Here is a 10,299-nt window from a genome sequence, read left to right as displayed (position 1 = left end):
TCTGTGTCTGTGTCTGTGTCTGTGTCTGTGTCTGTGTCTGTGTCTGTCTCTTTCTCCAGCCCTTCCTGTACAGTCTACTTTGTATTACCTTACTTCTGGACACACTGATGAACTGTCAGCACCCTAAGGGCAGAGACTGATTTGGGGGGGGGGGGAGGGTGTTGGCTTTGTATTTCTGCTGCCCAGCACAGGCCCCTGGGCAGAGTAAGTCTTTAATAAATGTTTATTGATTTGAAATGAGACAGACAAAACACAGACAAGACAGACAGGACAGACAAGGCAGACACAGATCTATAGACAAGACATAGGGTCCCAGAGAGAGGCACCAGACAGCCCCACAGACAAACCTCAAGAACAGAGCTAGCCTTCTCATCTCCCCTCCCCTGCTTCTGTGCCCCATCCCCAGACTGGCTGAAAACGGAAGCCCAGCAGCACCGGGAGCAGCTCTTGTTGGAGGAATTGGTGTCCTTGGTGAACCAGCGGGATGAGTTGGTGCGAGATCTGGATAAGAAGGAGAGGATGTGAGTGCGGCCAGCTGTGCCCCGTGCCTTCCCTGGGGAGGGGGGGATTGCTCTGAGATGGCACCTGGAGTTGCTTGCTCAGACTTGTCCAGATTTTGGTGGCACTGTGTGGGTGGGTGGGGGGTGATCACCCTCACCTGCTTGTCTGGTGGGCGGTGGAACGTGACAGGCGGAAAGAGCTTCAGCCAGCCCACTTCTGAATCCTACGCTGCCCTGCGACCCCCTTGACCCTTCACCGTCTGAACCCTGGACCGGGGAGGGTGTATGGACCCAGGAGGGGCTCCGATGGCCGGCCTGCCCCAGGGCCCGGTCTGACTTCGGACGTTGACCTTTCTTTTCCCAGAGCCTTGGAGGAGGACGAGCGCCTGGAGCGGGGGCTGGAGCAGCGGCGTCGGAAGCTGAGCCGACAGCTGAGCCGTCGGGAGCGCTGCCTGCTGAGCTGAGCCGGGCCGCGGACCCCCGTCCAGTCCCTTAGGGTGACCGCTCCCTTTCGGGGTGGGTGCGGAACGAGGGTCGCCGCTGTCCCGGGCTACGGCCGTCTGACTTTCCTGAGGTCCTAAGCCCCCAGTCCTGGGGATCCCCTGGCACCACCCGTCGAGCAGGGTGAGCCAGGCGGCCCCGGCACTGGGCCAGAGGGTCTCTACTCCCTTCCGATCTGCCTGGCTCCTGCGGCTGGGCCGGCCTAGGTCAGGCAGATGCAGTCCAGCCACTGGCCTCGCGGTCCGGCGCTCCGCCTTCCTGCACCCCCAAAGGGTCTGCCTCTCAGCTTTCGACCCTCCCTGCCCCACTTGTACCTTTCCGCGCGTGGCCACCAGAGACCGCCGTGGAGCCTGGTTTGCAGCACTCCGGGAGCGTGGGGGGACCCTAGCGGCGAGGTCCGCCCAGTCTCCAACCCCGCGCCCAACGGGCCGTATTTATTGAAGCGTGTGTGTGTGTGTGTGTGTGTGTGTGTGTGTATCTGTGTACGCGTGGGAGCCTAGGGGCCCGCTGCACTTAGGGACCCTCGACCATCTCCAGTGGGTTCTTGGACCTTCTCTAAACGAACGAGAGAGGGTGGGGACAGAGCGCTCCATGGCTCAGTCCCCCAACCTTCATCCCCCTTCCCCCGGCCCAGCAAAGAAGGGCTCCCTTGGCTCTTGTTAACAGAGGTGGGGCTACAGAACCATCGATAATTGAGCCTGTGGTGATGACTGGCTGCCAAAATCGTCTCCCAAATCCCTTGGTGCCCCGGACCACCCTCGGGGACCGCACCTCCACATCCAGGAGTTTGCCACAATAAATTCTGACTTGGAGCTCGGGCTCCGCGCTCTCCTTTCCTCGCGGCCGCCCAGGCCAGGTGGGTTTGGCGTAGGGAGGAGCGGCGGAAGGGTGGGCGAGGCTGGGGGAGGCAGATTTGCCTGTTTGTATGCAAATAAGGCAGCCCTCCCAGGTCTGGCTGTGCAGCCCAGGTCGGGTCTGCATCCTAGGTCGGCTCTGGGCACAGGCGAGGCCCCTCAGCACCCCAGCTTCCTCCTGCACCAAACGAAGGGGTGAAGACTCCGCATCCTCCAGCTCTGAGTAACATACAAGAGCTCATGTTCCTGTGGTACCAAGGACTTCCCTTCACATCAAGGAGGGGAAGGGGCGTAGGACAAGAGACATTGCCCATTTTACAGATGAGGACACTGAGGGTAGCCTGCACTATAAAACTAGCTGAGCCGGGCTTCTGTGGCTTTGGGCAAGTTTGGTTCCTTCCCTGGCCTTGCTGTAGAAGGGCGGGGCTGTTCCAGTGTCAGATGCCAAGCATTACTTTTTACCAAAGCCCCTGGGCTGCTGTGGCCGGGCCTGGGGGCTTGGATCTGAGGGGGCTGGGAGAGACTGAGCCGAAGACAAGCAGAAAGCGCGCTCTTCTTTATTCACATACACCCCCCCCACGCCACCCATCTATCCCCCCCACACACATACACCCCAAAACCACACACAGACACCCATGCCAGGCCACACACACACACACACCCATACACCCATCCCCTAAAGCTCACAGCATCCCACCTGCTCCCCCAAGTCCCACAGTTCCAGCCGTTTTCCAACTTGGCCACATCAACCCCACTTCACACTATGGGGGGGGGACGCTCCAAGTTCCGTGGGGCAGCTCTGGGGGTGCTGACCTGTCCCAGGGAAGGTGGTAGGAGGCGGGCAGTTGCTAAGGGTCAGAGCATCCTGAGTCATAATGCCCGTTTGGTCCTCTGGGCTCTTGGAGGTGCTGTAGCTGAAGAAGGCCATGACCGCTCGGACCTCCTTTAGCTCTGAGACTGTCTCCAGAGTCAATAGCAGGGTGAGCAGCCCCAGAAGCAGGTAACCTGGTGGAGGAGAGTGAGAGTGAGGGAGAGAAGAGGATGAAGGCCGCTGGGCGGCCAGAGTTCACATTGTTTGCACCCCTGCCTGGAAAGAGCGGCTGGGCTCCTGCCCCCAACCTCCTCTCCTGCTGTGTCTTTCCCCCCTTCCTGTTGGCCCCTGGGTCCCAGCCTGGGAGAGTCGCCTGTCTCTGCGTCCGATGGGCAGTTGAGCCCTCGGCCCCTGGGATGGGGAGCAGTGAGAGGTAGAGTCCTCCTTCCCTTCCGCGGCAGGCCAGCTTCTCGGTGGCAGTCACAGAAGGGACCTTCGAGGCATCAGTAATCTCCTCAGTCACACCCTTGACAGGCGGCCAACTCCCCCTAGCTCCACCATTCCTAGCACTGCCCTCTCTGGCCAAGGGGAGCAAGATGCGTCTGCCTCCCCCACCAGAGCTTTCTGTGCAGTTTGAAGATCCTTCTGAAGTCTTCCTTAATTCTTAAAAATACGCCAACTGTGGTAAGCTGTCTCCCGCTGCTGGAAAGAGCCCTCATAGTGAAGGGCCCCAAAGCAGCCCGCTTGGGGAGGCTTGGTCACCAAATGCCAGCTAATCCCCTCCCCGGGCTTCTTTGTCATTCACCTTCTGCTTAAACCAAAGACCCTGGAAGGTCCCCCCCCACTTAGGAAAAAGCGCCAAGTTTGGAGTCAAAGGACCTGGGTTCAAATTTCGACTCTGGCACTTATTACGCCTTCAGTGGAGTCATCTTTCTCTTCTGCAAATGATGGAGTTGGAGTAGATGATCCAATTCAATTCCTCTGCCACACTGGCCTGCCATGGTGCCTGAATTTCCACCATTAGAGCTACTTTTGACTTAGGGACTAAGTGTTGAGTGTAAAGGTGGCTGCATGGTCCTGAGGGATCCTGGGCTCCCACCCCGCCCCGGTGACCATCTCCTTTACTCACAGATGAGGGCCAGCTGGGAGAGCCAGTAGAGGGCAGGGTGGCGGTCCTGGCTGGGCACGAAGTCCCCCAGCCCAATGGTGCTGAGCAACATAAAACAGAAGTAGCAGGCATCCAGCAGACTCCAGCCGTCCTCCTGGCTCCAGAGCACCAGGGTGGGCAGCAGAACAAAGATGGCTCCGACCGTCAGGCCCAGCAGGGAAGCCTGGAGCCAGGGGACCCTGGCAGGGGCCAGGCCGCAGCAGGCGGCCACCCGGCTCACCAGGCTGCGCAGCGGGCGTAGCAGGTGCTGGTGCAGGACAGCCACCAGCACGAGACCCGCGGGCGAAGCCCACACAGAAGGCCTTCCCGCCGTCGGAGAGCAGGGCCGTGTGGCCGTAACCTGGATGGGCAGGGGCGGAGGGGGAAGAGAGGGAAGGAGGGACTGAGAAGGTGGCCTGCCAGACATGCAAGGCCTGTCCCCCGCCCAACCCCTTCCTGGCTCTCAGGTCTCCAGACCCACGGAGCTCCCCAACGAAGCCGACCCCACACCAGGAAGCCTGGCAGCCACCCTTCTCTCCCTCTCTGACTCCTGAGCCCCCCTGAACTTCTGGAAACTGCCCCTCCCCCAGGTTCCCAACAGAGGTGCTTATCAGGGCATGCTGTGTATCCCCTTCCTCGGAGGTCAACTTGCAAAACTCAGGCCTTCAGAGGCTGGAGGCCCAGCCAGGCAGGAACAAGATTGGCCCCTGCAGGGGGCAGCTAGGTGGTACAGTGGATAGAGTGCTGGCCCTGGAGAATGGAGGGCCTGAGTTCAAATCCAGCCTCAGACACTTGACACTTACTACCTGTGTGACCCTGGGCAAGTCACTTCACCCCATTGCATAGCAAAAAACAAAGAAATAAAAAAAAAATGGCCCCTGCAACATCCCTGACAAGTAGCCACACAGCCTCTTCTCAAAGACCTCGCAAGATGGGGAGCTCACTACCTATGCAAGCAGCCGTTCCACTTTTGATGGCTCAGTTCACTAGCAAGCTTTTCTCTCCTCCAGAGCCCAAATTCATTATCTGTCTCTTTGTCACTTCTGTTAATTCTTCCCATGAATGCCTAGAACAATCCTCCTTCTGCAGGGATGCCCCAGCACTTGGCACAAAGCTCTGTACCTTGTGGGCATTTAAGGAAGGGTGGCTGGATTTGGGGGTGACCCCTCCCCCTCGACAATGCAGAGTCACATGACCATGTCCCAGAGTTCTTGAGCCAAGAGATTCGAGAGAATTCTCACCTTTGGGTCCGACCTCCTGATTTGACAAGTGGGGAAACTGAGGCCCAGAGAAGGCAATGACTTGCTCAAGGTCACCCAGCCAGCCATCGCAGTGCCAATCCTGGATCCTAGGCATCCCAGCTCTCAGTTTATGGACCCCTTCACTGGGAGATTGACAATTGGAACTCTAAATAACGATTCAATTCAACAGACGCTCTGAGCCAGCCAGTACTGAGCTGGATGTTGGGGATTGACTTTTTTGTTTGGTTGGTTTTTTTTTTTTTTTTTTTAAGCAAAAACCCAAACACCATCGCCTGCACCCCCTAGTGGCTTCATAGACTATTTGAAGTCCAGAGGGCCTGAGTTCAAAATCTGCTCTACACACTTACTAGCTGGGTCCCTTATTTTCTCTGAGCCTCAGTTTCCTCATCTGTAAAAATGGAGATAATAATATCCTGGACAAGAGAAAAGTTGGAGTGGGGGGAACCGGCGGGGCCATCCTCGCTTTCAAATATTTGAAGGGTTGTCATGGGGAGAGGGTCGGATGTGTTTTTTTTTTAACTGGAGGGGGCAGAACCAAGGGTGGGAGTAGCATAGAGGCAAATCGGGCCTTGATCCCAGGAACATCTTCCCAACAGAGCTGGGAAGGAGTGAGCTCTCCATCACTAGAGGGCTTCAAGCAGAAGGTAGCTCTCCATTTGTTATTGTTGTTGTTGTTTTTTGGCTAGGCAATCGGGTTAAGTGACTTGCCCAGGGTCACACAGCTAGTAAGTGTTATGTGTCTGAGACCAGATTTGAACTCAGGTCCTCCTGAACCCAGGGCCAGTGCTCTGTCCACTGCGCCTCCTTGCTGCCCCTATAGCTCTCCATTTGTCAGAGACCTCAGAACCTCCCAAATCTGAGATTCTGAGCCAGGTCCTGCCTATCTCCAGGTCCAGAGGGAGCAGCCTGGAGTGGGTGGGGCTCAAAGACAGAACACACCCCTCTTGGCTGATAAACTGGAGGTACCGGTTGGGGAGCGTCAGGGGCTGAGAGGATATCCCCCTGCACCCCACGCTGGGAGCCTGTGTGTGTGCAGAGGGGAATCTCTGGTCTTGTCAGTGGGCTGCCCCATCCAGGAGCTCTAGGGCAGGGAGAGGAAGACCCTGGCCACCATTCCACCCCATGGGGGTCAGCAGTGTACGGACTCTAGGAATCCAGCCTGGTCCCCTGGCCTCTCCCCTTCCTCCAGGGCCCCTTACCTGTGGTGGTGAGGATACTGACAGCAAAGAACAGAGCAGAGGCAAAGTCCCAGTTCTCTGGCTCGGTAGCATTGCCCAGGGCAGAGACGCCACAGGCCTGGGCTCGCAGGACTGCCTCCAGCAGTTCCTCCAGCTTGTCAGAGGACAAGCAATCCCGGTGGTCTGCCTGGAAGGCAGCCAGGTGCCCCAGCAGCTGTTCCTGGAGCCTACGCTCAGGGGGACCCTCAATGACCATGAACACAGCAGACCCTAGCAGTAAATAGGCCAGATAACAGGCCAGGAGCAGCCAGTATCGGGTCCCGGGTCCCATGCCCAGCATCACCCTTGCTCCTCAGATCCAGGAGCCGGGGAGGGGAGTGGCACAGGGCTCCTGCGCTCTGAGAGGCAGGGACAGAGAGCAAGCAGCTGAGAAACAGGGCTCCTGGGTGCTGGGAGGAGGACAAGGGCGGTGCCCCATGTGGGAGAATGAGAGGGAATGAGAACCTAGGATGAGGGAGGAGCCTTATGCTGGAGGTGTGTGGGCTGGGGACCAGGGGAGAGAGATAGGAGTCACCTTAAAAAGCATCTCGCAATTTACTGATGGAACAGAGGGAAAGAGACTTGTCCAAGCACACTCAGCCATTAGCAGAACCCACAGGTCCTGGGACTCTTTTCTCCTTTCCACCCCTGTGTGTACGTTCTCAGGCTGCCACTTCACCAGCCACGGGAGGGAGGGAGGGGAGCAGCCATGGTGGCCCAGAATGTCCCAGGAGCCAGATCTGGGAAAAGGTTAAGAGATTATCTGGCCCACCATTCTCAATTTACAGGTGGGGAAACTGAGGACCAGATAGGCCCCAGATCTCCAGGCCAAGCTCCCACAGTTCTAGGGCCTGCAAGAAAAACCCGGGGCTTACTTTCCCCACCCCACTAATCATCAGAACAGCAGCCAAGCCTTAAGGGTTCTGTTGGTGGTCCAACACTGCATCTCCACCTCCAGGCCTTTGTACCGTCTACCCCCCTGCCTGGGATGCCTTCCCATGTTACCTCAGCCTCCTACAGCCCCCGGACCCCCTTCTACAGGCTTCCTTTTCCTGATCCCCCCAGCTGCTAGTGCTCCCCCCAAACACACACACACACTTTCTCTCTCTCTGTATCTCTGTCTCTCTCTCTCCCTTTCCCTCCCTGTCTCTTTTCCTTCCCTGCCCCCTCCTCTCTCTGTTCTCTCTCTGTCTCTCTTTCTCCCTCCCTCCCTCCCTCCCTCCCTCCCCTGACACTGCCCCCACCTGGTGCAGACCCTTGTCCCCTCACACCTGGACTATTGCAGGAACTGCCGGCAGAGGGGGTGGGGGGGGCCTGCCTGCCTCAAGCTTCTCCCCACTCCAGTCCATCCTCCACTCAGCCACCGAAGAGATTTTCCTCAAGTCCAGGTCTGATCCTGTCACCCCCTACTCAACAGAATTCTCTGTTTGGCCTTCACAGCCCTCCGTAACCTGGTCCCTTCTCACCTTTCCAGTCTTCTGACCCTTTACTGTACTCTTCTACCTGGTGACCCCGGCCACCTGCTGCCTCCCTCTCTCTACTCTGGACCTTCTCTCTGGCCTCCCCCAGGCCTGGACAGGCTCCCCCTCCTCTGCTCTGACCGCTGACCTTCCTGGCTTCCATGAAGGCCCAACTAAAGCCCACCTTCTCCAGGAAGCCTTCCCCAGCCTCCTCAATACCAGCATCTTCCCTTGGTTAACTATCTCCTGTCTGCTACATTTAACTTGCTTTGTATGTATGTGTTTGCACATTATTTTCCTCATCTGAGGGTAAAGAGTCTTGCTTGCATGTTTTTTAATATTAATTTTTTAATATTTCTCGAGTGCCAAATCCTTTCCCTATTGCCCCCACCCCCCCACTGAGAAGGCCAACAGAAGAACACTGATTTAGGACATGAAATCGCCCAGAAGGGTTTCCACACTCGCCATCGCCCGCTCCCCCAGAGCTTGCCATTTTGGGCAGTTCCCTTTTCAGGCCCGCAGTCTTCCCCAATAGAAGGTAATCTCGAGGGCAGGACGGTTCGTTTTTGTCTCCTGTGCCCGAAGTCCTTACTCTTTGTGGACTGACTGAATTTCCAAAGCTGCTGACATCCCATCTCTAGGTCCTAAGGCCAGATGCCAGTTACTCCCAGAACCTTCTCCCATAGTCCAACAGAACAAAGCTGAGCCAGTGTAGACAGCTGAAGTTTATTTGGTTTCAGTGGCACTCTAGGGCCTAGAGTCTAGGCTGTGACCTCCAGACCAGGGCTGGGAGGTGGGGGGAGTGTTCTGGGAGTCCCCATCTCTAAGGACATGACAAGCTGCAGTGGGCAGTGCGCTCCTGCCCTCCTTAGGGGATGAGGCCCCGTCCCAAACACTCTCTGGGCCACCGGCGTGGGGAAACACAGTGGGACACATCCCGAGGGTGATGACTGCCCAGTCACCCCTGGACACATCAGGCCCTCTCTCTCCCCCGTCCCCAGGGGCCACGACCACATAGCTTTGCACTCCCTGCCTCCTGCCCCGGGGCCAGGGGAAGGGCGGACAGTGATTCCCTGAGACAGGTTCTGGTGCCCCCTAAACCAGCCAGTTACAGTGTCGAGCCCCAGTTGGGGAAGAAGAGGGGCAAGGGGGTGGCTTCAGAGGTCCCCTAGAGACTGCAGAGGCAGGGGTGACCCCAGCCTCTCCTCAGTCCAGTGTTAAGGCTTCAGGTGCAGCGTAGTGTTCCAGGGAAGGGAGGTTTCATCCCATCTTGTGTCCCCCCCCCCAAAAAGGGCCACCTTAGAGGAGAACTGGGAGCCTCTAGAAGAAACTGCGGCAGCTGGGAAAGGGCCCTAGCTCCTAGAGACTGCTCAGCCCCTTCCAGAGGGACTAGGGAAATAGTGGGGCAGGGGCCACCAGCCCCATGGATACAGTGGCCTTTTGGGGGTCCGGCCCCTTTCTCCGTTTCCAGTGTATATAGTGGCTCCTGGAGAGGGGCCCCCTCTGGCTGAAGGTCCCCCTTGGGGGGCATCCACTTCCCCAGGGCCAGCTCCCTGAAAGGCTCTGAGGCGCTCCCACCTCACTGTGGGGTATGCCTTGCCCCCCTCACTCAGGGGCTCCCCTCTGGTTCTGTGGCTCCCCAAGGAGCCTGGCCCCCCATGTCTTTGGTCTGAGCTCTCCTGATCTGGGGGGACTCTGGCCCAAAAGGGTCGAAGGGTGGGGGGTCCCGGAAGGGGTCTGAGTCTGGGAACAGGGTCCAAGGGGCTCGGCGTGGCGTAGGCTGCGGAGATGGAAGCGGGGATGGGCGGGGTCCAGTGGACACGAAACTCCAGGGGTCTATGCGGCTCCGAAGGGGCGAAGGCCGAGGCCTGCCGATGAGGCCCAGCATTGGGGATCGGGGGGTGCCGGGAGGGGAACGGAAGGCCCCAGGAGGGGGGGAGACAGCCCCACCTGCAAGGAAAACAGAGGAGAAGCTTAATGCAGGACATGGGGCCACCCCAGACCAAGGTCAACCCTCCTACCAGCCTCCTGAGGCCCAGGCCTTGACCTCCTCACCACCAGACCTCCCTCCTGAAGAAGCCGACGCAAAGGGAAGCAGAGGGAGGTCCCGGAAGGAGCCCCGGCTCGACGGCAGTGGGGCGAGCCTCTCACTGGCCCCATGATAAGGTGCTGGGCTGGGTGGGCTCTTTGACAGGGACATCCCTGTTCTAAGGGCCCCCTCAGCTCTAGGCCTCTGTGTCCTAGGGTCGTGTCCAGACATGACGTTCTATGATCTCTTCTAGACCTGACATCCCCTGTTCTAAGGGCCCTCTCAGCTCTAGGCCTCTGCGTCCTAAGGTCTTGTCGAGCCATGATGTTCTATGATCTCTTCTAGACCTGACATCCCCTGTTCTAAGGGCCCCCTCAGCTCTAGGCCTCTGCGTCCTAGGGTTGTGTCCACACATGACATTCTATGATCTCTTCTAGACCTGACATCCCCTGTTCTAAGGGCCCTCTCAGTTCTAGGCCTCTGTGTCCTAAGGTCTTGTCCAGCCATGATGTTCTATG

The 10,299-nt window shown here is 58.1% G+C and overlaps 3 protein-coding genes across 5 annotated transcripts in view; 1 reads left to right on the top strand and 2 right to left on the bottom strand.

Annotated features, from left to right (window-relative positions):
* EHBP1L1 (EH domain binding protein 1 like 1) overlaps window positions 1–1,813 on the top strand; it is a 35,609-nt gene extending 33,796 nt beyond the window's left edge. For both annotated transcript variants that reach the window (XM_027856213.1, XM_027856212.1), the window contains exons 17-18: window positions 407–521; window positions 865–1,813. In XM_027856213.1, the coding sequence (XP_027712014.1) occupies window positions 407–521; window positions 865–964 (215 nt within the window). In that variant the 3' untranslated portion in view covers window positions 965–1,813. The remainder of the gene's footprint in view (window positions 1–406; window positions 522–864) is intronic.
* Window positions 1,814–2,474: 661 nt separating this feature from the next.
* KCNK7 (potassium two pore domain channel subfamily K member 7) lies at window positions 2,475–6,687 on the bottom strand. Its single transcript, XM_027856318.1, is given in 4 exon segments — window positions 2,475–2,860; window positions 3,796–4,118; window positions 4,120–4,174; window positions 6,275–6,687. Coding segments are annotated over 4 exon segments (957 nt in total). The 5' UTR covers window positions 6,594–6,687; the 3' UTR covers window positions 2,475–2,600.
* A 1,772-nt stretch (window positions 6,688–8,459) lies between these two features.
* The window catches only part of MAP3K11 (mitogen-activated protein kinase kinase kinase 11), a 12,943-nt gene continuing 11,103 nt past the window's right edge, over window positions 8,460–10,299 (bottom strand). For both annotated transcript variants that reach the window (XM_027856086.1, XM_027856087.1), the window contains exon 10: window positions 8,460–9,702. In XM_027856086.1, the coding sequence (XP_027711887.1) occupies window positions 9,362–9,702 (341 nt within the window). In that variant the 3' untranslated portion in view covers window positions 8,460–9,361. The remainder of the gene's footprint in view (window positions 9,703–10,299) is intronic.

The sequence above is a fragment of the Vombatus ursinus genome, unplaced genomic scaffold (genome assembly GCF_900497805.2).
Source record: "Vombatus ursinus unplaced genomic scaffold, bare-nosed wombat genome assembly UNPS02011369.1, whole genome shotgun sequence".
NCBI classification, from domain to species: Eukaryota; Metazoa; Chordata; class Mammalia; order Diprotodontia; family Vombatidae; genus Vombatus; species Vombatus ursinus.
This window is presented reverse-complemented; position numbering and strand designations above follow the sequence as displayed.